We start from the raw sequence: 24,780 nt of genomic DNA, 5'->3' as shown, positions 1-24,780 counted from the left end.
GGTTGTGCTTAAAGGTACTGTGGGGATTTACAATGGTACTGTGCACAACAAGGTGTTTGAAAACAAGAAAATAATACCCCTAAATGAAGAATTAACAAGTTTTATATTACACACTAACAGTACAACAAACAGAATGCAGTGGAACTTGATACTTTACAGTACAACTCAATATCACTGACTTGTGATCAGAAGAGAAAAAGATATTTACAAATTATTATCTGTTTTTCTGCAGTGACAGTTCCTATGACACCAGGCAAACTGCATTACATTGTGTGTTGTACTACAGGGCAGTCCTGGACCACAGGGTATCCCAGGTCCCCAGGGCCGACCAGGAAGAGACGGGACCCCAGGAGAGGATGCTGACCCAGGTCCTCCAGGCTTACCTGGAGAACAGGTAGGTCACTCACAGGTAGACATGTAAAAGATGTGTGTACTCATAAGTTGCAGCTTAATAATTCACTTTGTGCTTGTCCCTTTAGGGTCCACAAGGCTACAGAGGAGAGAAGGGCAGTAAAGGGGAGCTGGGTGAGTGGGTAAGAGTGGCCTGGACTTCTAATGTTATGGGGATTTGAATTATGGAGTCTCAAGTATATATGTGTGACTATCTATCTCTCTATCTAAATGTCTCAGTATTGTTGCAGATGTTTTTTCACATGTTTTATATGTGCTGATCGAATCCCCTTCTTGTCTGCCTTTAGGGTTATCATGGAGAGGCTGGACCTCAGGGAGACAGAGGACAAAAAGGAGACAAGGTTGGATTCAGGATCCAACACACACCACACAACACAAGGCTTTTTAAGGAGTAGAGGGCTAAAATATTTGATTGTAATTTCTGTCTCACAGGGAAATAAAGGAGTCAGAGGCCTTGTTGGGCCTCCCGGCTACATAGTAAGTCCAGATGAGTCTGTTATTTAATGATGGCCTCTTTGGTGGTTCTATAATTATTAAACAATTTTACGGTCCAATTTCGAAAAGAATGAGAACTTTTTCCAATGCTGAAAATGAATATTTGGGTTTATATTGATGGTTTCTGAATCGGTCTTTAAAATGATTCATGGCTGTGTTTACAGGGATTGCCCGGAGCCAGGGGTCCTCCTGGTTTTCCAGGACCACCAGGGACTGTGGTCAGTGCCACACAGCTATTTAAATAATAGCAATAGTTATGTAAATATTCTACATCATCATCACAGACATTGCTACTTTTTATTGTTTCCAGGGAGAAATTGGAGCTCCAGGCTTTAGTGGACCACCAGGCCCTCCTGTAAGTTACATAACACAGTACACTGCCACAGAGATATCATACTAGATTGAATAATTATTTTGGATTTAACAATGAACTACTAAGAGGGGCATGCATTAATTTGTCTTCTCCTCAGGGCAAAATGGGACCCAGAGGATTGAAAGGTGTCTTAGGAGTTAAAGGACCTCCAGTAAGTAAACAACTAGTTAATCACATTCCATCCAATCCAAATGATAAAAAGATATTTGTAAAATATTTTATGCTTTCAGGGTCATCAAGGTGAACTTGGTGCCAGAGGACCAGCTGGACCACAGGTGACAAGACACTTACAGATGTACTCTCTCTCACAGAGACCAATAAGCCTATGACATTTACTTACTTAAAATAATTGTCTAACCGTGTACGTACGTGCTTTGCTTCAGGGAGAGCCAGGTCCTCATGGAACAATTGGATTTCCTGGTGTCCGTGGCCCTCAGGTATAATCAGACCATTTTTTAATGACAATACCTGTGGAATTTAAAAAAAACAAACAAACAAACAAAAAAACTTCATTATGTTTTTTTCTCTCAGGGAAACCCAGGACCAGATGGGCCTCTGGGTCCTAAGGGGGACCCTGTGAGTACACTTCAAGAAAAAAAGGGGGGATTAAAAATTGTAATGCTGTATTAGATTGCAATTATACATTTTTGGATGTCGCTGTCATCTGCCTTCTGTGTGTTTCACCAGGGTGATCCAGGAGATGAAGGGGAAATAGGAGAACCTGGATCACCTGGACTAAATGTAAGAGAACGAGGCAGAAGCGTGTACAGAGGCAACATTTATTACCAGAGAAAACAGAGAAGATATAAACCTAGACATGCAGTAATTAGTTTGTTGAAATCTGAGTTCATGGTTGCTCTTTCTCATTACAGGGAGCCAATGGGAATCCAGGAAAGCCTGGACCCTCAGGTGATCCCGTAAGATTACTTAAAGCAATTTCAATATTGATCTCAGCTAAAATATTTACGATCTATAAACATATAATATCTGCCGATATTTAATCATCTTAAGGGTGCCATGCCATCATACTGTAACAGTCCTTTTGCTTACTAACCATTGAGCTAAATATGCAAATGTTTTCTGTTTGCTTGTGTGAATGTGTGTGTGTGTGTGTGGTGTGTGTGTGTGTGTGTGTGTGTGTGTGTGTGTGCGCACCTCTCTCCACCAGGGGGCTAAAGCTAAGCGAGGTGACAAGGGTGATACAGGGTTTAAAGGAGACCTGGTGAGTTTGATCCTTCCTTGTCAGTGTGTTCTTTTGATTGCTGATCTGTTCATTGATCAGAATATTGTCTTTGCATACAGGGGCCTCCAGGGCCTCCAGGTCAACAGGGATTAAAGGGGCGTCGAGGCCCATCAGGGTTTGAGGGACTTGGAGGACCAACAGGGCCACCGGGATTTCCTGGACCCAGTGTGAGTGAAATAAACTCAATGAACAAAAACATGTTCACTGAAGATGTTACAGCAACTTTAATTGTCAAGTTTTGTTTTGTATGTGTCTCCATTATTGTAGGGCTTTGATGGCATCATGGGGGAGCAAGGAAAGCAGGGAAAAGATGGACCAAAGGTGGGTTTGAGAGAGTTGTTGGAATCATCTCTTGAATGTTTTTTTTTTTTTTTTTTTTTTTTTCCATTGAATGGTATATTTTGTGCAGTTTTGTATGTGCATGTGTTTTTTTGCACAGGGAGATCGTGGGCCAACTGGTATTCAAGGAACTCCTGGGCCTCGAGGTGACAAAGTGGGTACACAAAACGGATGCTGAATAGATAAAGTAATGTGGAATAAGACAAAAAATAATTAAAGACTATGATTTTTCTTTAAGTTAATTGCATGTGTAGAATGTATACAGTGCTCTCACCACATTAATTTGTCATTGTTGTTGATGTGAGAGAGAGGGAATTAATTTTTCTATATAACTCTAACTTGGAACCAGAAACTTATAAGAAAGAAGGTCCAACATGCCAAAAGTGTGATTTCCATCCAATATTGAATCCTAATCAGTTGTGATTATGTAATTTTCCTGTTGAAGGGTCGAGAGGGTCGAGCAGGATTTTCGGGGCTGCCTGGTCCTATTGTGAGTATGAGTGAGCAGAGTATAGGTTTATTCTAAATTCTACTGATTGTGCTAAAGCCATACTAATGATGTTGTGTTTTTTGTTTGCAGGGAGAGATGGGAAAATCTGGAGAGAGAGGACACGAAGGAGAACCTGGTATTAAGGTTCCTATGTGGTTACACTTCTTATTCTGTTTTTATGTGACTGTGGTGTTCAGTCCAAAAATATATTCACTATTTATTTTTTTTAACAATTTGTAATTTAACAACTTTTATTTAATTTAACAGTTTAACACAGACTTGAAGATGATGAATATATGTTTAGCAGTATATTTGTAGAATTCTGACTCGGTAACAAGTCGACATGTCAATTTATGAGAAACTAATAACTTTCTAATATGAATGTTAATAAGGCTCTCTGTTTGTAAACTGTTGTGTAGGGAAGGCTTGGAGTCCCAGGGGTGACTGGACCTAAAGGCCTGAAGGTGATCACATCTAAGCATTCATACTACACATCAGAGAAAACTATGAGATATCTACCCCTTGAATAGCACCAGCTAAAACTAAAACCATAACAATACTCTTTTTCTAAGTTTAAGCATTGTCCGATGGATGTCACATGTCCTTTCACTCTGCTATAGTTTAAGAGAATTTAATCAGTCATATATTTCACCCACTCCATCCACAAGAGAAACACCCACTAAAAAAAACATTGCAAAAAAAACATTGTCACATTATCTGTGTCGTGTCTTAGGGATTTCAAGGTCATTTGGGAAACAGGGGACAGGATGGAGCTCGTGGAGCCCCGGTAAGGCACAGCACTAACAAAAAATAAACACTCATATTTCTAACTTTGCCCAGACACCCATCATTTCATCAGGGTCCTAAACCCCATGTTTATACAAATGTGGCCTTGGCCTCCACAGGCTACAAAGGACTCTCCACTAAATGTTATGTACACTGATTTTTCCATATCCATGAAGAGACTATGCCTCGAGATAACTTCTGTCACGAATTGGCGCTGTATAAATAAAATTGACTTGACTTGACTTAAATTACGTTTTTTCCCATGTGATTGGTATTTATGGAATATGCAATACAAATTGTATATAACTTAAATATTTAAATTGATGTTTTCTCTGTTAAGCTAATGGTGTATATTTCTTAGAAATTACTTTAAAGGAGTAACCAGGATACAGACAGATATGAGATCTAGTAATATAATGTTTCCATTAGGGCCCTGTTGGTGCAAATGGAATGAATGGGGACACTGGACTTCGAGGACCAAAAGTGAGTTTTTAACGCTTTATAATTAACAAGTACATTTTCTCACAAATGGACATGTAATGCTCTGGTAAATATCTTTCACAGGGATTACCTGGAAAGACAGGAGTTCCTGGCCTCCAAGGGCCTGTTGGGAAGAGTGTGAGTCATTTATCGTCTTTGTCTCATTGTAAATTTTTTCCTAATCTTATTTGATTAGACAAAAGGTGATCACTTTTCTATTTAGACTGAGTAGGAGTAGTTAAGAGGCAGTTATTCATTTGTTCACATGAGTGTTGGTAGTACAGCCACACTCTTGTATGTCACTTAGTATTCTAAATTACACCAGTATGTGGTGTGGATGAGAGATGTTAATTAATATACATTTGTGTGTTAATCAACAGGGTGAGGCTGGGAGTAGAGGAATGAAGGGGACACTAGGAAAACCAGGACAGAGAGTAAGTTACACACTATCACCACATGACTTCTTAGGATGCTACAAAACATACTTACATAACAAAATACAGTGTTTGAGATATTTTGTCATAATGATGCTGAAACTAAAGGACTGTTGGTTTCCTACAGGGGGTTAAAGGTAAACAAGGCCCCAGTGGACTTCCTGGGGGTGAAGGACTAAAGGTATGAGTAATTTCAAAGCCTGATGTTTAGTCAGTGTTTACACATTAATCTGTGTGTGTTCACCAGTCAGCATGTCACGTTGCATCACTCTGTCATACTTCTTACATTTTTTAAATACTTGGTTGCCCATTCACGATATACATTTTACATTTCACTTTAATGTTGTGTTGACCTTTTTGTTAAGGGTAAGAAAGGAGAAGAAGGACCAAAAGGAAAACAAGGCCCCCCAGTAAGTGAATTATTTTCTGTTATCAATGTCACTGGTACAGTTTAACTTAATATAGTACAGTTACAGTATAACTGCAACTTTATAACATTATTTTATCATTACAGTGTCTATCAAGTGGTTAGACATCTGAGCTCTTTACTACTAAGAGTTTTGTTGTCTTTCAGGGTGAGATGGGCATGACTGGACCAAAGGGACACAGAGGACCTCCTGTAAGATGATTTCACAGATTCATCCCTTCCAAACACATACATCCACTAAATCCTTAACTTCAACACTCACTTAGTCTACTTCTGTATATCACCGAAATACTGCTGTACAATGACTTACAGGATACTTAATGAAAAAAGTGGGTGAATAATTTAGAGAGTCTTTCTCCTACTCACCTGTCTTACAGATATGCATTAGTCATAGGTTGTGTACAATTTGAAGTTTCTTAATGGAAAATGGATATGCTTCCCTTTAAGTCAGCGTATTTCAGAATAAAATGAAAAAAAAATCAACAGATATTGCATAACTGTAGTTCTTGGTTTCAAAACATCCTCTCAGAGAGAGACAGAAATCGAGCTGTCCTCATGAACAAATAGTCTTTTTCAAGATGCACCATTTAATGCCTTTGCACCTTCAGCTTATTGTTGGTCCTGAGTGGATGATTGCAACAAAATAACTTTATGGACCACTTACTGTATTGAGTTGACCATTGACTGACTGCTTTATGCTGCTGCTAATAGTCTTTCTGTAGCTTTAGCTACACTTCATTCCACTTATATGCAGATGACACTCAGCTTTGTGTAATGTCTGCACAAACTCAGCTTATGTCTACATGATATTTCCCCTTTACATTAAGGTTTTTGTGCATTTTTTCTTTGTCTTCCCAGAAGCGCCTAGGTTTGTCTTTGAATCTTCACAACCAAACAGTTGTTAACATATATCTGTAAAACCCACTGAACAAACTGATACAAATAAGCTGACTTGATCTTCAACTTGCCTTAATATACAAAAGTTTTTTTTTTTTTTATCATGTTTTTCTGTTTTAAGGAATACTTTTTTTCCTTCCAGGGTATTCGGGGGAACATTGGACCATGGGGTGATATTGGGCCTCGTGGGTTTCCAGGTGACCAGGGTCCACAAGGTCCAGTAGGCCCTCTTGGAGTTACAGGTTATCCAGTAAGTCTGTTTTTATGTTTTTGTTGTTAAGTTTGATCTTAAGTTTCTGAACAGTGATTAAAGTTTGATTTTGAGCAGTTATGTGATGTTGGTTGCCAGAAGTGCCACATTTCACTGTAGCCTAATTTTGTGATTTCATACAGTGCTCATGCTCACCACCTGCCTGTCAAGGTAGCCAGCAGAGGAATTCAAGGTCAGGATGTAGGCTAAAGAATGAAAGCAAACAAAAATCAAAGATATACTGGACCAAAATGATTGGGTGCTGATTTTCTCCAACTAACTCCACCTATGCAGCTTACATCAAGTCCAAATACCCTAGGGTGCAGTGGGTGCACAGACACCGATAACAACAGTGATGGCTATATAACAGTCATCTGTTGCAGCAGACCATGCCAATGAATCAGCATGTTCTAGCACTGGTTCAGGCACATTTTTGTTCAACGAGTCAAAATGTCATGCTACATCACAAGACTTAGATGACTTTCATGATAGGGGCCATACATCTGCTTTGACATCTGGCTTGCCAGGGACATTATTGGAATCAACTAGACATCGTTAAGATTTTGGGGGGATATTTGACTCCTGTGGTTTTGTAGGCAACTGGACTGTCCTTTTCATCACTATATCTCAAAATCTGTCTTAGAGGACATATTGCTAATTTTGTCTATATTAATTGTCAATTTTTGATAGATTTGCCTCTGATGACAAACTGTACTTCAGAAGAATGAATAAACAGAGCTGTAGAACCTTGAATTCAATATTTTATAATTGACCATGATAAGAAAAACTGCTTTGAACATATTTGGTTGAAGTTTGTATAACACCTTGTGTTTTTATATGTTTAAGATCACATGAATGAAATAAACACAACACCTTTGCATGCAGTGAAATACAAATTGAAATACTTCCTGTCTTCCTTCAGCACACTTTGAGAGTAGGTAGTAGAGTAAGCAAATGAAGTTTATCAATCTGTTTTGGGCAATCGTTGCTTTATTCTCTCTACATTTAGGGTAAAGATGGAGCCCAAGGCCCAACTGGACCAGCTGGTGTCAAAGGAGATAAGGTTAAGTATTTCTCCTACTGAGCACTATTTTGTCTGTTTAAATGCACCAGTAGTTTAGGCTTGGAGTGATTCATTAGCTCAGTCTTTTTCTGTTTGTCTCTATGTGTTAAATCTTCAGGGATCAACAGGGCCTTTGGGGCAGGAGGGAGTTGCTGGTCTCGATGGTGAGGAGGTAGATTGATTAGACTGTGTTGCTCACAGATTTGATTTTTATCTTTTGCATCAAACTTAATGCGGAGTCACTCAAATGTCAGATTAGAGGCCTATGCAGTCTGAGGGTTTGACAGCACAAACAACATAGCAATGTTGCTTTTGTGTTTAGGGTCCAGTTGGACTGAGGGGACCTGAGGGCCCAGCTGGACAAAAAGGCATATCTGTGAGTAAATGTCAGTTTGTAAATGTGTCATTTTATTTTTTAAACAGAGTGGCAGATAAAAGTGGCTCTTCTGCCCACCCTTTGAGGTTGTTACAACTTCAGAAGAATTTGAAATCGCAGCATAGAGCTACACATATGTACTGCATGTAGATGGAACATATGCCACATATTTTTAAAAAGAAAGAAAGAAAATTATTTTACTTACATTACAGGGTGATAAGGGAAACACTGGACCTCCTGGACAGAAAGGACCAAAGGGAATTGAAGGCAACAGAGGTAATCAAGGGGCACCGGGAACAAAGGGGCCACCAGGGAAACAGGTGAGTAAAAATTAAATTGCTTGAAATACCTTTGCGATTTATTTTTAAAAGGTTATTTACTCAGGGCATTGCTATTGACCTCGTTAAATCTTCTAGTCTTCTGTTCTGAAAACATCTCAAAAATCCTTAGAATCCAAAATTCAGGCAGCCTTTTACAGCCACTAATCTTTAAAATATTAATACAAACTTCTGAGATTCTCTGGGGTGTGCTGAGTATTTTTGATGTGTGAAAATAAGACATTGTGTTCCCTCTGCCTTTTCCTTTTTGTCTGCTCTCTTTTTCAGGGATACAGGGGTGCACCAGGAGACACAGGAAAACAGGGGGTTCCAGGGTTCAAGGTCAGTTATCTATGAGTTCAAAACTGGTGGAAACAGTGATAAAGGACGTTACTGCAGACGTTTCATTGTCATTAATGTCATTGGTTAATGTCATATTAATGCCGAAGTTCTTGTACAAAAGTTCTGATGATGGTGACGACCATGATGGTGACAGTGCAGATGCTCTCACAGGGTGAGCCAGGTACCAGGGGTACATCAGGCCTGCCTGGACCATTCGGACCGGGAGGCAACACCGGGCCAGCAGGAGTCAAAGGCCTGAGGGGGCTCCCAGGACAAACTGTTAGTAACACTGGTGGAGTCTTTGATTGTAAATGATGTTGAAATTTGGTCAACTTATACCAACCGCTTTGTCATGAGAAGCATCATGTGATGTTTATATAATATTCAGTATCAGAAATGTCTAAATGTATGAATATGTTTGAATATCCACAGCTGGAAATAATCACTGTAGGTTTATTTCCTCTCATTTCAGGGCCCGCCGGGTAGTATAGGTCCCCCTGGACCGATTGGACCATCAACACCAGTACGTTGAGTCCACATGACAGTTCTGTATTTACTGTGATTACTGTTACAATTCTCAAAAAATACACACACAAAGTTTAATGGCAGTATAAAATGGCTTGAATCTGATGGGTTATAAAGGCCATGCTGTCATGGGCAGAGTTTTTTACATGAAGCCCTACAAGGTTCTTACTGTGATTTGTGCTATACAAAACAAATGTAACTTGACCACAGGTATGACTTTGACCATGAATGTTTTTTATTATGGTTTAAATGTTTAATATTCCAAAACCAAAACTTACAGGTTACACAATATAAATTCCCTGTGTTTTTTTCAGGGTTTGCCTGGCAACAAAGGTGCTGATGGCAAAACTGGAATCCCCGGGCCGAAGGTGAAATGTACCATTCAGTCATTCTCACTGATGTGAGTTTCATCTGTCCATTTATTGGGCTTTACTGATTTAATGTTGTCTCTGCTGTGTGTTTGCGCAATTAAGGGAAGTCATGGTGAGAAGGGCAAACTTGGTCTTCTGGGCATCAAAGGAGACATGGTGGGATTTCATTATGTGTTGCAGCCCTGTGGGCATCATTAATGTGGTCAGGCATATTTAACGGAGTGTATTAAGATGCAACCACAGTGACGTATTATGACCCTCTGTATTTCCCAGGGTGAAAGAGGACAAAAAGGTGGAAAAGGAGAACCTGGGGCACGAGGCACAGTGGTAAGATAGCTTACTTGAATCCTCAGTGATTGGGTTTGCATTTCTCTGCCTTTGTAATTAAATCTTTCAGTGTTACTAAACTAGTTCATAAATCTTTACTTTGCCTGTAGTATGATTCAAAGTATATGACTTGATTTTTTAGGGCACACCGGGGAAGGTGGGGTTCATTGGCTCTCCAGGTGCCAAAGGTCGACCTGGACCTGCTGGTCCTCCTGGACTTCCAGGAACTAAAGGAATCCAGGGGCCAAAGGTAAAAGGAAGCTAGTGCTCAGCTCAGATAAAAATCTAAAGCAGAGGCTGAACTAAACTAACGTTGTCATAATGAAGACACTGAGTTTTCACATGACTGGTGCAGCACACACTCATTTAATTGCAAATATTTGATGCTTATAAGCAGCTGAATTATGACCTTTATTTCCTGTCACTGTCTTTTAAAGGGAAAAAGAGCCCAGCCTGGAAGGAAAGGGAACAAGGGTGCTCCTGGAAGAAAAGTGAGTTTTTTGATTGTTCTGATGCAGATTCCACAAATATACAAATATTATAAAACCCTAAATGAATTAAACTCTGAGGCAACAGGTAAAACTATGGACACTCTGTACAGTAATTTACAGTCATTTTTTACATAATGTAAGCTATCCTGTTCTCTGTCATTGACTTCTAAAAAAAAAATAAAAATGGAAACAATATTTAAATTTATAGATACAATTTAATTATTCAATGTAAACTCTACCAGGGCCTGTCAAAGTCACATCCAGTTCTTCTAATCAAGTCTGGTTTCTAGGGACCTGAAGGCCCACCGGGAAAACCAGGACCAGCTGGACGACCTGGAAAACCTGCAAGTATCCCTTTTGACAGATACTGTAAAATACATGCATTTATATGTTTATATATAAATCATTACTGCTACGTGAAACCACTGCTCATTTCAAATTTTAGAATGAAATTGACGTTAAATTTTAAAAAATTCAGTTTACATTGTGACATAAACTGATTACTTGTAGTTTGTATTTTAGTTAAAGTTAAAGAGAGGAATGTATTGATGATTAATGTTTTCTTTTTTGTTATCATTTTCTCAGGGCCTGAGTGGTTTGGATGGGTTACTTGGGGTTGAGGGTAATGAAGGAGATCCGGTAATAAAAATTTAATATGCTGCAATTTTTACTGTTGCTCAACTTTGTTATTCAGTTAAATCTCTGATGTTCTCACTCCAAAGGGTGATGATGGTTTCATAGGAGCTCCTGGGACACCTGGCCGGCCTGGTAAGACGGTAAGCTAAATAAAGATATGGATAACATCTTTATATCTCTTTATACCATAACATGTACATTCTACTGTGGTTTACAGATACATTTTTGGTATTACATGCATTTAAAATTGTAGGGTAAACCCGGGCCTCCTGGGATCAGGGGAAACACCGGAGCAGGAGGGTTTAAGGTACAATATCATTTATTTAAATGTCAAGTGAATATCATGATCATATCCATGTTCACCTAAAATACACTGCTTCTCACACTGTTTTATGTAATTCATTGTGATTGGAAATGTGTCTCACTGATGTTGTATTACATCTCTCAGGGTAAAACTGGACCAAAAGGAGCGCATGGACCTCCTGGACCAATTGGGCCGAAGGTATACAAGTTCACTTTAATATTATGATATAAAGGTCACTAAGAAACATGGCATAATGCCTGTTCATGTGAACATTGTATTGATACAGGGTATTCCAGGACTGAGAGGAGAGAAGGGTGAATCTGGACGTCCTGGTACAAAGGTAAAACTCAGACATACAGTGTCACCTCACAATGAATGGGGTTCCTTTAACAGATCACAGTTCACACAAAAATTATCATTGCATGGTCTGAGAACTGTTGAGGGAACAGTTTGTAACTCATTCTCTTTTTTAAAATATATCTATACAGGGTCTCCCAGGTGACACAGGGATCCTGGGACCAATTGGGCCACCAGGGCTAAAGGTTGGTGAGAGGCAGGGTACACCCTGGACAAATTACCAGTTGGTCGACATGATATTAAATATAAAACGATTTAAATACAAACGCAAGATTTCATGTTGATCACATTTCTAATTTTTATTTCAGGGGAATCCTGGTTTGCAGGGACTGAAGGGTCAAATAGGTCGTAAAGGAAAGCAGGTAAGTTCTGTTTTACTATTTTTTTATAACACAGTTTTTATATCGGTAGTTATTAATCAGTTGTCTGATTTTCGCAGGGGGACACTGGTCCTCGTGGTCCACCCGGGCGAAAAGGCCCCCGTGGACTCCCGGTATGTTTCTTTGATATTCTGCTATTTAAAACAGTTAACTGAAATATTTCACTCAATTAATTTCTAACGCTCTTTTATGCAGGGCAAGCATGGAAAAAAGGTGAGAGACTGTTTATTGTTTTTTCTGTTTTTGTTCATTTTTGATGTTTCAGGTGTGTGGATCTTCGTTAACCTGAAGATTGAAGTCAAAGATTGAGAATTTTATATATTTGTTTTTATCAAAACTGCAAGACAAAATGACTGTGTTTGGACCTTTACAGGGAGCAAAAGGTTTCCATGGAAGGAGAGGACAAAAGGGAGTGAAAGGAAAGCGTGGACCTCCAGTAAGACATTTTGGTTCCACTTAATCAGCAAACTTAACTGCAACAAGTTTTAAGATACATTTGAAGCTTGATGTCCAGTGAATGCAGCTTAATGGCCAGTAGCTTTGTGCCATGCTCTTAAAGTCGAAAGTCATTTCTTTCACAGGGAAAACCAGGGTGCACCGGGCAAACGGAGGCCCACACAAAGACGACGATCAAAACTTGAGCCGAGACCAGGTCAAATAAATGAGCTGAGGCCCAAAACCAGAACCAGTGCAAGATATAAACTGAGAAAAGTGCCAAGATCAAGACAAACACCCACCCTCCTGAAGCAAAGGGAGGGACAACAAAAAGTTGGTACAAGCTTTCTTCTCATATTTATTTACACAATGTCCCCATCTTACTTGTGCTTTATATTCTAGGAGTTGTATCATTCTTGGTTGTTGTCTGAATGAATGAATGATGAATTCCCCTGTAGAGGCTCAGGGCAGTGAGGAGGAGACTGCCTCAAGGAGATGAGGCAGAGGAGTCCTTTAATTGGCCCCTGGGAACCAAAGATGACCCTGCGACCACCTGCCACGAGCTGGGACTCATACACCCACATCTGAATGATGGTGAGAGTCTGAATAGGCTCATATGTTGTAAATCATTAAATCACTATAAATTACGCTGGAGCTGATTATCTTTCAGGTTACTTTTACATGGACCCAAACCAAGGCTGTCCCTATGATGCTCTGAAGGTGTTCTGCAACTTCACAGCGGGAGGAACAACCTGCATTGACCCTTTAAAGTCACAGGTACAATCATTTTCACCTACAACAGGCGGGTTACATGCTGTGGGAGGAAAGGGTTCATTTTTGTAGTAGGTCATAGCACAGTTATAAGAACACAGAAAACATTCATTCTCTTGTTTCCAGCTGCAGCAACAACATGATGTGGTCTTTTTACATCACAGTGCTCTTACAGAATATGCCCTGTAGCATTACAAGTCAGGTGGGATTTGCCTCCATGTCCCACAGCAACCAGTGTCTGCAATTTTAATTGATTTTTCAGCAGACTTCAAATAGAGTAAACCGCTGTCTACCAAAGGAAGTGTGAGCTTTTGGGACTATTGAAATAAGTCCTAGGAAGGAAGAGCATAACTATTCCCTGTTTTTGATTGATGTGATTACACAAATGGTTTTGCAAAGAATGGCTTTAAAAAGAAAAATGATGTTCGATTGTGTAGATTAAGTTTATGTGGGAACCAGAGAATCAGGAATCAAGGAGGCCTCTCCAGTGGTTTAGTCAGCAACGTGGTGGAAAAAAGGTAAGACAAATTCACTTATGGATTGAATGAGGAGCATTTATCAGTGAGTTATTTCTTCCGGCTTAAATTTAATCATTTCTTTCTCTAATAGTTTGAATATGCTGGTGTGGATGTTGTCCAGCTGAGGTTTCTGCGGTTACACAGCCACACATCTTTCCAGCACATGACTGTCAGCTGTGCAGCAAACCACTCCAGTGCTGCTACTTCCATGACTAATTCAATCAACAGGACAATCCACTTCCTGGGGGACTCTGGCAAAGAAATTGATCCACACCTCATCACAGTGTCCAGAAAAGGCTGTGAGGTAAGACTAAAATATTCTATTATTGTTAAAAACACTTTTTTTTGTTAGTTTAGTGGCCTTCTTTAATGAAAATGCTCAGTATTATTAGTATTATAAAATCAGGAAGAAGAAACTAAATATGACCTCCTCATGTCTCTTCTTCTGCCTGGATTACTTTGCAGGTGGAGGTGGTTGTGAGGGTTCGGGGGAGCACGGAGCTTCATCGAGGAGATATGGAGCTGCTTCCTGTCAGAGATCTTGGTGTAGAGATGAGGGGATTATCTCCCCTCAGCCCTGACACCACCATGGTCCTGGGACCCCTCTGTTTCTTGTGACCGACGAGTCACGTGTGTGCATGTGTGACTGTGTTTGTGTGTGCGCCTGTGTGTAATTAAACTCTGTAAATATAATTTTCATATAGAAAGCAGGGATGTGTGGTGTCTATATATTTTACATGAACATTTTGTTACTCAATGCTGTACTGTATTTTATATATATTTATTAAATTCTGTTCCTTCAATGTTTGCGTGGCACCAAATGTTCAAATGAAATGGACTTGGAATTTCAAGTGTGTTCAGTGTCTCATCCTCCACACAGGGGAATGATGTGCAGCACTGTCAAAATAAAATGATCACAGTGAACGTGGAATGAGACTGAGCCATGATTTATTTGTACTGAATCTGTTATTAAGCAGCAACTTGATTTTTTTTTAAATGTAACTACATAATGTGTAGGTTGTGATCTCATACCAGTCAGGTTCAGTTTTACCACTGATGAACCTGTAATATGCCCATGGAAAACACAGTTATCCAGAATATACAGTATAGCAGTTGTTCAGTGTTTTATGTTTTTGCTTGGAGGAGATGAGTTTTGTCACACACAGCAGGAAATGAAAGAGTATCACTTGTAGAGCTCCATTTATCTCAGCCCATCTGTGACTTTCAGGCCTGGTGCCAGAACAGTAAATCCCCAAGTTTGTTTGGACTGGCAATTCCCAAGTCTCCAAGTTCAGGGATGTCCACGGCTTGATTTTTTATAGTTGGGTGACAGTGCAAATTGTGCTACCATGGGAATATTTAACATGTTATTTTGATTGTGCGTGATCACATCAGAAAAAGCCTGCAGCCAGGAAGCTGAAATGACCTAAGTCATGGGGTCTTTTCCAACAGACTATACCGAATCATGGAAGTACGATGAGATGTGACTGCCTTTTATTAAATGCATGTTGACACCCCCTCTCTCACAAATTCAACCATGATCCTCTTGTGCCCTTTAATCATATACAACAGCACAGTCCAGAAGCTAGTTCTGTGGTTACATATGCCATCAGCTGGAAACGTTACATTATAGTAGATAATGCAGTTGTTCATGATTTTTATAAATGCATCCTTGTGCTTTTGCAGTAAACTGTATTTGCTACACTTGACTCATAAGACCAGTTCAATTTATGATTTACAACTCATCATGCTTGACTTAGAAGGCACACTGTCTCATTCAAAAGTATGTTTTCACTTTTTGGGGGCACTACAGTCAAAAACAACTTAACTTGGTTGGATTATCTTCATTAAAATAAATGTGCTTGTGTTGCATTTATGAACCTGTTGTGAGGACTGGATATGAGATAGTCATTCTCATATTAGCTGTGTGTAATGTGATAACATAAATGTACTAAATAAAGAAAAGACACTCACACTGTCAGTCCATTTATAGGATTATAGTCATTTCCTGTGTGTGCACATTGTTCATCTTACTCACATAAAGGCCTTCAGTTTCTGTTATGAGGCTTTCCATTTCAACTTTATTTAAAACACCTTTTCATGGCATATAGAGTTCTCAAGAAAAATACCAACTGACATTATAAGATCACTGAGGTGTGGGCTGCTCCATTATCTGATCTTGAGGCCCGTCTTGGTATAGTTTAAACAGTTTTATTACTTCAGCTAAAGCCTCTGTGTGAAGTCTTAATATTTCTTGTTTGGAAGAAATATTAAAATACACAACAGGACGACAATGGGCATGCAAAACAATCTCCAAGGAGAAGCAAAACCAAAACAAGAAGCACAACAACCACAAATAGATGCAAAACTACCAGAAAGAGAAACACAACAACCAGAGAGAGACACGAAATTAATTCAGTCTGGAGATCCTCTATAGAATCATGAACACAGCCAACACTGGGTCCTATCATTGCCCAGCAAGTTAACTAGCCCAAGTAAATGGCAGTAAATTAACCTCTTGGGGTATAATTAGAATTTGATTTCATTCTTCAGCACAGTTACATATAAATAGGGTTTATTTAATCTGTTTTGCGCAGTAGCAAGTTTTTTTTTTTTTTTGGTCATAAATCTTACATATGATTTAGTCTGGTGACAGCGATGGTCACCGTTGTGGGCGCCGATGACGTCGAAAGGAGGAGAGACTTTGGGCCAATCAGAAGCAGCCGCCCTGCTCATCATCTCCTCCGTGTTTATACAATGGGGAAGGTGAGCAGCCGCACAGATTGTTGTGACTGAAGGAGTCACACATCTGAGTTTCGACTCGGTAACGTCGGAGGACAGCTGAACGAGAGAGCACCCGGCGGTAAAAGCGAGTAAGTAATACAGGAAGTTTTTATTTTTTTTAAATTACATTTCCTTCAGACAAACGTTTCTGTCAACCTGCTCCGCAGCTAACGATAGACGTCAACAGGCTGGCTAATTTGACTAGCTCCTGTCCGGTGCTAACATCAGTGAGTGTCACCGGGCAGAAGTATTACCGTGAGCATAATGTTAGTGTTACACTATCAGTCAAACATTTAGCTGTTTGTTTGTCTAGTGAGCTCATTTATAATCACTTCCTGTCAGACTGACTCTTTATATTAGCTGACGGGAGCTAACTGAAGTGTTAGCTGTCTGCCTGCTGTGTTTCTGTCATGTGAAGCTGATTTGATAGTCAACAGGTTATGCTTTGTCTGTCAGTCCAAATCCCTAGCATTTCTTATCCATGTCAGGTGGTGTTGAGCACTGATGTGTTTGCTTCGTTACATGTCCGTAAGACATAATACTTGGCAATATTGACACTGACTCTTATTTCTTTACTTTAAATTGAATCCCTCTCCACAGGATGGAGAGCGGGGATGACAGTGTCCTCCGCTCCCGCTGCCGAGCCATCCCCAAGATGCCCACCTTCCCTGACCTAGATAGCTCTTTGGATGAGGGACGTAGTCCGGGGGAACGTCGGCAAGGCAGCGGAGACAACCACATTACCAGCAATGGTAAGAAAATGTCAACTTCCTCATCAGCAGGGTCAAGGAAGAGGACACTGATCGTTTATTACAGTGAAATTTGAGAGGAAATGTTGCACTCGTCCCCTCCCTACCTTTTTTAAATTTCAGTAAATTTCCATGTATGTGTTAGTCACTGAACCCATGTCATGTGATGATGTGTTCCTCTTAAGCAATTTTTTGACCTGTGGCACAGTTAGTGTGGTTTACCAGGGTAGAGACTGCTTACTACGCCACCACACAGATGAGAAGTGATGAACTGATGGAAAATGATTACTGTAAAACACTGGACTTGGGACAACATAAATTCTCTGTATCGTCAGAAGACAAATACTGAACGCTGTAGCACCAAATGTTTGGGAAGATAAAGAATGAGGAAATAATGCTGGTAAAGTGTAATTTATTGACTCTTTGGCTTTGTTACAGTGTGAAGTTCAGTCTGTTTTTTTTTTTCTTTGCTACACAGTTTGTTTACATCTTCTTTCCAGATGGGTGGAGTTCTACTGTTGCTTGTCGCTGTATGTGTGTACCTTAGTAACTGAATGAACTTGTTCATCATCAGATGGCTGTCAAGAGTAATAACCTATTGTAACCTTAATCACAAGCATTAAGATTTGCTGAGCTTGTCAGACACCAGTCAGGCATTTATCAGACATTGTGCTTTCTACACAGTGGCATATGTAGGTGTGTCTTCTTTTGGATTTTGCAACATTGGATGTAAAACTGATGTAATGACTTCTGCTATGTCCTAGACAGTTGCACTTTTACAATACAGTGACTAAAACTTACAGTCATCAACTAATAGCTCCCTTGTTCAAGTCATCATTTAACATTTCATGTGTTATTAAAAACACACTTTAATTCTATGTGAGCAATAACATCAGAGGGATTGCTTTTCAAATGACAGATGATAGGTAGGTTATCTGTATAAATATTTGACATGGTGTGAATTGTTATTTACATTTACCAGGTCAAAGTTCTGTGGAGACATGGTAACCTGGCAACTCAGCTGGCTCTGTTGTTAATTTGGGTGTGTGCATAGAGCTGTATTTTGATATTGAAAGATTACAGAACAATATGTTAACAATTATTAATTTATGTTTTCTTTCCAATTTCAGGAAAAATTGAAGTGGAACATGTGATCAGTAAAAAGCTACAACTAAAAAGGAAAGCAGAGGTTAGTAAGTCAGCAAGCTATATTTAATAAAGGAGAGGTTTTGGGTTTCAAGTGAGTTCAAGTGAATTCATATTTTGAAATAATATTTATTGTGTTTTCTGCATGTGAAACATGATTAAAAAAAAAACCTACAGACTTCCTTGTAGTTAACACATATCACACCTTGGTGCAAGCAACGCAAACAGCCTGTCACACCTATTGTATGTTTGATACAGTGTTAACTGACAGTTACAGTGTGATCATAAAAGAGCTGCTACTGGCATGAAAGAACTCTAGCTTGGTGTTGACTGTTTATAAACACACACATTTACAATGCAGTCAACAGCACTATAGATATACTCTTCATTACAAGGGCTTTATGAATTTGGTGTGAAAATGTGTATTGTTGTCTTCATTCAAAATGACTGATGCCAATAAATACTGCAACCATGTTTTTGTAAGACAATGTTTTATTCATTACTACATTTACATTTTAGCTGTTTAGCTAATGCTCCTACCTAGAGAAACTGCTGGTGATAGGTGGTTCAGTGGGTTGCTCAAGGACACTTGAGAAAATTATTCTTCCTTGAGCAGTTTTGAAAAATGAAAAGCAGTTTCAGTGTAATTGAAACAATGAATCTTTGCAACGCAACTCTAGATTTGCATATTCAGAAAGAACATCATTACTGCCACAGAAATACAAAATATTCCACATTAGTTCCAAGTATTTGCAGACTGTGAATGATAACCTTTTCTGTGTCCCTTTTTTGTCGCTCAGTTCCTGAAGAGTGACCTGATGCGTCAGTTTGATAGTCACGTCAATGACTTCATGGACAGTCTTATTGAGGAGTCGACCAGCCTGGAGCCTGCACCAGTCCCTGCTGTTTTTTCACCCCCACTGTCAGACAAGGAGAGGAACAAGCTCAGGTATTGCCAATCAGCTTCTCTGTCAAATCAAATGTTGCTTTAAGTTGCATTGAATTAAGTAAATGAGGGATTACAGCACATGAGGACAAACTGTTTTCTTCCATGGTCATGGTACACATAATGTTCCTCATACAAAAATAATAAAGTCACTGGTCACTGATTTCACTCTGTTCTCTTTTAGGCATTTTCGGCCTCCTCATGGCCAGGGGAAGCAGTTTGTCAGTCGCAGGTCCCTCTTAGAGTAAGTTGACACTTTGATGTTAAAATCACATACATTTTGCTTACACAAGAATGAAGTACATCAAAATATATATTTGTTACAGAAGATTGTGTGTCTACTTCAGTGCAGATGTGCTCATTTTCTATGGTTCATGTTTCTTGCAGTGAGCTGTTTGAGGTGAACCACATCAGGACCATCTACCACATGTTTATTGCTCTCCTCATTCTCTTTATCCTCAGTACACTGGTGGTAGATTTCATTGATGAAGGCAGGTAATATAAGACTGCTACGCATGATGTTTTTGATTTTTGATTTTTGCGCCCATGTCTGTTGAGTCAGTAAACTTGAAAAATAACCATCTTGTCTGTTGAATTGATATCACTTTTGAATTTGCTAAGATAGTCTGTCATGAGCAGAGCCTTAAGGTTTCTCATGTCTTCTTTTCCTCCTTTTTCCTCAGACTAGTGTTGGACTTTGACCTGCTGGTCTATGCATTCGGACAGTCCCCTCTGGTGGTGTGCACATGGATCTGCATGTTCCTGTCTGTGTTGCTGGTTCCCTACACCCTGTTCCACCTGTGGTCACAGACCCAGTCTGGGTCTTATAGTCACCCCAAGTTGTACAGTTTCTTGTTTGGTTCTGTATTCCTGCTCTACCAAGCTCTGGGTCTGGGATTCCTTCCTACATATGTTGTTGTGATCAACAGTTTGCCACCTGCTTCCTGCTTCATCATCATCCTGGAACAGGTATTTGACCAGTGTGGCTTCTTCAAATCTGTGGTAAAAGTTGTAATGGCTGCTTTGTCAGTTCTTATTATTTGTCTGATTCCAGGTGCGTCTAATGATGAAAGCACACTCCTTCATTAGGGAGAATGTACCAAGAGTTCTGACCTGGGCCAAAGATAAGACCAGTATGGAACTTGCCTACTACAAACAAGAGTCTTTGTTTCTTCTTTTTTTTTCCCTCTGTGTCTAAATACACTTTTTTCTCTTCTCTCTCACAGCTGCTCTGTTCCCTTTTTTCTTATGTTGATAAGCAGTCTCTCCTGTCATCTACAGCTCCCAGCCCAGTGGTCCCTCAGGTTTCTCAGTATCTCTACTTCCTGTTTGCACCCACACTCATCTACAGAGACAAGTATCCCAGGTAAACAGACTGTCTCTCTGAGACTTTATGTCCTTTTGAGAGCTGAACACAGAACAGTACTGTCTTGCATAAAATAGGGCATGTGTGATCAAACCCTGTTTTCTTACAAAACACAGGAACCCAGTGATCAGATGGGGCTACGTGGCCACAAAATTACTTCAGGTACCAACCTCTTTTATATTTCACAGCTGATCTTGCTTAAGATTTGAAGCAAACAACATTAGTCCATTTTTCCCTGACAGTTCCACTCATTTCCTCCCCTCAGGTACTGGGCTGTCTGTTTTATGCCTATTACGTGTTTGTGCGGCTGTGCATCCCTCAGTTTCGCAGCATCAGTCTGCAGCTGTTTGACCTGAAGGCCATGGTCCTCTGTGTCTTTAACTCCATCCTGCCAGGTAAGATCAGTCACTAATTTGTTTTCATGCCATGAGATGAGAGTTGCAGTACTGTTTTAACAGCCACCTTCATGACAAATTTTCTTTCTTTCTTTGCAGGAGTGTTGGTTCTCTTCCTGGGATTCTTTGCCTTCCTCCACTGCTGGCTCAATGCATTTGCTGAGATGCTTCGTTTTGCTGATAGGATGTTTTACAAGGTGCTGTTCTTTTGCTTTCACTCTCATTTGCAAACAAAATTTAGATTAAGTGTTTGAATTTTATATTTAACTCATTTCAATTTGATTGTGCATCACAGGACTGGTGGAATTCAACCTCTTATGCCAATTATTATCGCACTTGGAATGTAGTGGTCCATGACTGGCTGTACTACTATGTGTACCGGGACTTCCTGTGGGTGAGTGTTTTTCTGTTGATACAGTTTTTTAAAACCCACCAAAACAGCACGCATGTTTCTTATCTTCATTGTGGCGTTTTTATTTGTTGTTTTCTAATCATGAACACATTTTCCAGTTATTGCTAATGTAAAAAAATGCATGGATCACATTCAACTGTGTGTACCTCTAATATTTGGACTTGTCTTATCTCTCTGCTGTTGTCATTCCAGATGTCTCAGAAGCGTTTCAGACCAGTGGCCATGCTGTTTGTGTTCACCGTGTCCGCCGTGGTCCATGAGTACATTCTTGCAATCTGCTTTGGCTTCTTCTATCCTGTACTCTTCTGCCTTTTTATGTGTTTTGGAAGTAAGAAACACACACCTCTGTGCTATTAAAAGTGCATTAAGAACATAGAGATATGTGACCCACAATAATTGTAAGCTTGAAAATTTAGCTTGAACCTAACAACAGCACTGTCCTGTCTCTCACAGTGATGTTCAACTTCATTCTGCACGACCAAAGGAAAGGTCCCATCTGGAACATAATCATGTGGACTTCCCTCTTCTTGGGTCAGGGAGTCATTATCTGTCTATACTCCCATGAGTGGTATGCCCAGCGCTACTGCCCCTTGAAGGAGGTAACGCCTTCAGCATTGCCTTATCCAGCATATTAATATGTTGTCCACTGAACATGTGATGTATTTTTCTCTTTGTATATGGTGTAATTCATCTGAAAGTTTTGGTTTATTTGTCTTAAGCGTAGACGTAACTTCAGCTTCATTCAGTGTTGTTTTTGTTTCAGCCCTCCTTCCTAGATTTACTAAAGCCTCGCTCCTGGAGCTGTCAGAGAGGTTTGATGGTGGACTCTGATAGGCTGTGACCTGTGTCTGGACTACTGCTGAGGACTATCACTGATCAGTATAAATTTGACCAGCCTTTCTGTTACTTTCATAACTTTTGTTCTCTAATATTTTTCTTCATTTTATTGCACTGTGGTCATGACTGAGTCTGTGTATGAATGTAGGAAAGAGGTCCAATCAGTATATGCCAAAATGTTCTTTACTCTAACAGCTAAGCCACATTGATGCCTTACTTATTTCTTTTATGTTTTCGAAGGCAACCCCACAACAAAATTACAAGTTCACATAAAACCATGTGTGAACATTTTTATTTTTATGTACTATTTATTTTCAGATGTATTCACATTACTTTTGCCTTGATCAACTGTGAAACCACTCCCTGTGCCAACAGAATAATGGCAATAATGATGACATGGCAGCTGAATATAAACATTACAAGTACAAATAATATTGAGATATGCAGTAATTATTAATATTTAACAAAGTTTGCAATTACTACTCTATTATATAAAGCACATTCAGTATGCTGCTCAGTAAAACATTTAATGTTATTCATATTCACTGCCAATAAGATTTATTTTGAAAAACAGTTGCTGTTTGGTGTTTTGCATAAATCTATGACAAACTCTCGTCTCTGAATTAAATCTTCAGTTGACTTCTCAAAAGAGGAAAATGAAGGTGGCATTTGAGATGCTGATGTAGATGACTAATGCTGTGTGGAATTAATACTCTCTGTGACTGCTTAATTTATTCTTGACTATTGAATTAACTGGTTCAAACTTATATCTAGCATCACAGAAAAAGGTTATTGTGAACCTAATAATGTTCTATTTTGTTCATAAACAATGTTATGTGAGTTATGTACAGTGATTGTACTACAGAATGCCTACGAATGTAAAACTGTTGCAGCTGGCTGCTAGAATATTGTAACAGTGAGATGGTGATGATACTTGATAACCACTAAGGGCTACAGTTTGCTTTGTCAGAAACAATAATATGTTAAATGAGATAGTGTTTTATTGTTTAAATCATACAAGTATACATTTTACTGAACAGTAATTTTCATGTCAGACTAATGGAAGAATGAATTTATATGTTCAGTGCACTTTTAGTTCTTATGGTCATAAAATAATGTGTTTACACATTTGTATTAGTTGGAGGGAATCACAGATCAATCATTGCACAGTTAATGTTGCCCATTCTGACATATTTCAATGCAGGGAGACTGTATTTATGCTTGTGAATAACAAGATGCACATTACAAAGTAAAAACCAGCAACGGGAAACTCAGCACTTCTTAAAAAATCTGTATGACCACAAGGTGGCACTGTATTAAAGGCTTTTATTTTTGATCCTTCCTCTGCTCGTTTTGGCAAGAGAGGCTTCCCCAGAGTCCTTTACAAAATTAATATTAACAAACAACACAAGTACCAGCAACTTATTTTTTTAACATGTACAGATAATAGTAGAAATATTGGAATGCCCTGTGGTACTTAGTGCTAAAATTTAGCTCTTGAGAACTCCATATTTGGCAGAAGTTTTAATCTCGCTTTATGCCTTTGAGATTTTGTTAATAAGGATAATATTTATAGTAATGAAAGGAGCCAAGCTGCAGAAATGCTGTTTATTTGGATGAGCTATTTATTTTTTTGAGCAGAGTTTTGCCTGCTTATTGTGATATTTGTGTTCATTGTGATCAGATTTTTTTTAGCCTTGAATAGCTTAATGTGTCAGGTGACAATTTAATGAATCAGTATGTTGTTCTATTATTGGATGTTTGACAAATGTCTGATACATTCCTCAAAGACACATCAAAGTATGAGAACTATTAAGAATAAAAAATGAAGTATGTTCCTTTTTGCCTCTTCATCTTATATGCATGTGTTGTATATACTAAGGGCTGTATAGTACTGAAATGGATTTGAACCAACTCAAATACGTAAATACCGTTTCTGCACTTCGGTAGCCTTATAAAAGTTGATACAGTTTATTGAGATCTGCGAAATGTGTATGAAAATATAAATCAATAGGATTTTGTTTATTAGGGCATGTTTTGCCCTCAAGAGTCCGTTTGCCATACATATGGCATCTGTAGAGTGGTTATACTTTTTATAAGACCCATCCATTTCTGTTAAGTTGTAGTAGTTCTAAGTAGTAGTAGTAGTAGTAAGTAGTTCTACTTTTATACAGAGAATTTAAATCAAGCCCTTTGAAGCAGTCATTAGTTTATATCACCACACTGCATTTGCTTGTCAAAACAATAGCTTATAGTAATATCTTGAGTTATTCTACATTTTTCCTCAGGACTCTGGGATCAGAGAGG

At 39.1% G+C, this 24,780-nt stretch overlaps 6 protein-coding genes and 2 long non-coding RNA genes across 8 annotated transcripts; all 8 read left to right on the top strand.

Annotated features, from left to right (window-relative positions):
- The first annotated feature begins 697 nt into the window (after positions 1 to 697).
- LOC127143479 (uncharacterized) lies at positions 698 to 1,125 on the top strand. The gene is made up of 3 exons (XR_007814929.1): positions 698 to 752; positions 844 to 888; positions 1,071 to 1,125. It is a non-coding gene; the product is annotated as an uncharacterized LOC127143479 (long non-coding RNA).
- Positions 1,126 to 1,215: 90 nt separating this feature from the next.
- On the top strand, positions 1,216 to 2,189 carry LOC127143506 (uncharacterized). The gene is made up of 5 exons (XR_007814982.1): positions 1,216 to 1,261; positions 1,377 to 1,554; positions 1,663 to 1,716; positions 1,811 to 2,020; positions 2,152 to 2,189. It is a non-coding gene; the product is annotated as an uncharacterized LOC127143506 (long non-coding RNA).
- Positions 2,190 to 2,441: 252 nt separating this feature from the next.
- LOC127143466 (pulmonary surfactant-associated protein D) lies at positions 2,442 to 4,632 on the top strand. Its single transcript, XM_051077242.1, has 9 exons — positions 2,442 to 2,501; positions 2,582 to 2,689; positions 2,790 to 2,843; positions 2,962 to 3,015; positions 3,307 to 3,351; positions 3,442 to 3,495; positions 3,771 to 3,815; positions 4,085 to 4,138; positions 4,567 to 4,632. The coding sequence occupies exons 3-9, from the start codon at positions 2,805 to 2,807 to the stop codon at positions 4,630 to 4,632; spliced, it is 357 nt and encodes a 118-aa protein (XP_050933199.1). The 5' UTR covers positions 2,442 to 2,501; positions 2,582 to 2,689; positions 2,790 to 2,804.
- Positions 4,633 to 4,699: 67 nt separating this feature from the next.
- On the top strand, positions 4,700 to 7,896 carry LOC127143497 (collagen alpha-1(X) chain). The gene is made up of 8 exons (XM_051077390.1): positions 4,700 to 4,755; positions 4,998 to 5,051; positions 5,179 to 5,232; positions 5,417 to 5,461; positions 5,626 to 5,670; positions 6,518 to 6,625; positions 7,635 to 7,688; positions 7,807 to 7,896. Exons 2-8 carry the CDS (start codon positions 5,019 to 5,021, stop codon positions 7,867 to 7,869), a joined length of 402 nt encoding a protein of 133 aa, XP_050933347.1. The 5' UTR covers positions 4,700 to 4,755; positions 4,998 to 5,018; the 3' UTR covers positions 7,870 to 7,896.
- Positions 7,897 to 7,919: 23 nt separating this feature from the next.
- Positions 7,920 to 11,029, top strand: LOC127143465 (collagen alpha-1(I) chain). Its single transcript, XM_051077241.1, has 12 exons — positions 7,920 to 7,937; positions 8,011 to 8,064; positions 8,277 to 8,384; positions 8,670 to 8,723; positions 8,895 to 9,002; positions 9,196 to 9,246; positions 9,563 to 9,616; positions 9,722 to 9,775; positions 9,893 to 9,946; positions 10,089 to 10,196; positions 10,384 to 10,437; positions 10,728 to 11,029. Exons 1-12 carry the CDS (start codon positions 7,920 to 7,922, stop codon positions 10,935 to 10,937), a joined length of 927 nt encoding a protein of 308 aa, XP_050933198.1. The 3' UTR covers positions 10,938 to 11,029.
- Positions 10,993 to 12,574, top strand: LOC127143464 (collagen alpha-1(I) chain). Its single transcript, XM_051077240.1, has 10 exons — positions 10,993 to 11,076; positions 11,160 to 11,213; positions 11,327 to 11,380; positions 11,522 to 11,575; positions 11,664 to 11,717; positions 11,866 to 11,919; positions 12,043 to 12,096; positions 12,174 to 12,227; positions 12,310 to 12,327; positions 12,488 to 12,574. Exons 1-10 carry the CDS (start codon positions 10,993 to 10,995, stop codon positions 12,572 to 12,574), a joined length of 567 nt encoding a protein of 188 aa, XP_050933197.1.
- A 130-nt stretch (positions 12,575 to 12,704) lies between these two features.
- On the top strand, positions 12,705 to 15,807 carry LOC127143496 (collagen alpha-3(V) chain). Its single transcript, XM_051077389.1, has 6 exons — positions 12,705 to 12,882; positions 13,008 to 13,143; positions 13,220 to 13,326; positions 13,758 to 13,838; positions 13,930 to 14,142; positions 14,304 to 15,807. The coding sequence occupies exons 3-6, from the start codon at positions 13,231 to 13,233 to the stop codon at positions 14,454 to 14,456; spliced, it is 543 nt and encodes a 180-aa protein (XP_050933346.1). The 5' UTR covers positions 12,705 to 12,882; positions 13,008 to 13,143; positions 13,220 to 13,230; the 3' UTR covers positions 14,457 to 15,807.
- A 739-nt stretch (positions 15,808 to 16,546) lies between these two features.
- Positions 16,547 to 24,311, top strand: soat1 (sterol O-acyltransferase 1). The gene is made up of 16 exons (XM_018673321.2): positions 16,547 to 16,711; positions 17,223 to 17,374; positions 18,502 to 18,560; positions 19,318 to 19,466; positions 19,648 to 19,707; positions 19,851 to 19,958; positions 20,147 to 20,432; positions 20,518 to 20,596; positions 20,745 to 20,829; positions 20,946 to 20,991; positions 21,095 to 21,224; positions 21,324 to 21,421; positions 21,520 to 21,618; positions 21,829 to 21,964; positions 22,090 to 22,235; positions 22,400 to 24,311. The coding sequence occupies exons 2-16, from the start codon at positions 17,224 to 17,226 to the stop codon at positions 22,475 to 22,477; spliced, it is 1,710 nt and encodes a 569-aa protein (XP_018528837.1). The 5' UTR covers positions 16,547 to 16,711; position 17,223; the 3' UTR covers positions 22,478 to 24,311.
- Positions 24,312 to 24,780: the final 469 nt, after the last annotated feature.

The sequence above is a fragment of the Lates calcarifer genome, linkage group LG17, assembly GCF_001640805.2.
Source record: "Lates calcarifer isolate ASB-BC8 linkage group LG17, TLL_Latcal_v3, whole genome shotgun sequence".
NCBI lineage: Eukaryota > Metazoa > Chordata > Actinopteri > Centropomidae > Lates > Lates calcarifer.
Note: the sequence above shows the minus strand (reverse complement) of the source record. Positions and strands in the feature narration are given on the sequence as shown.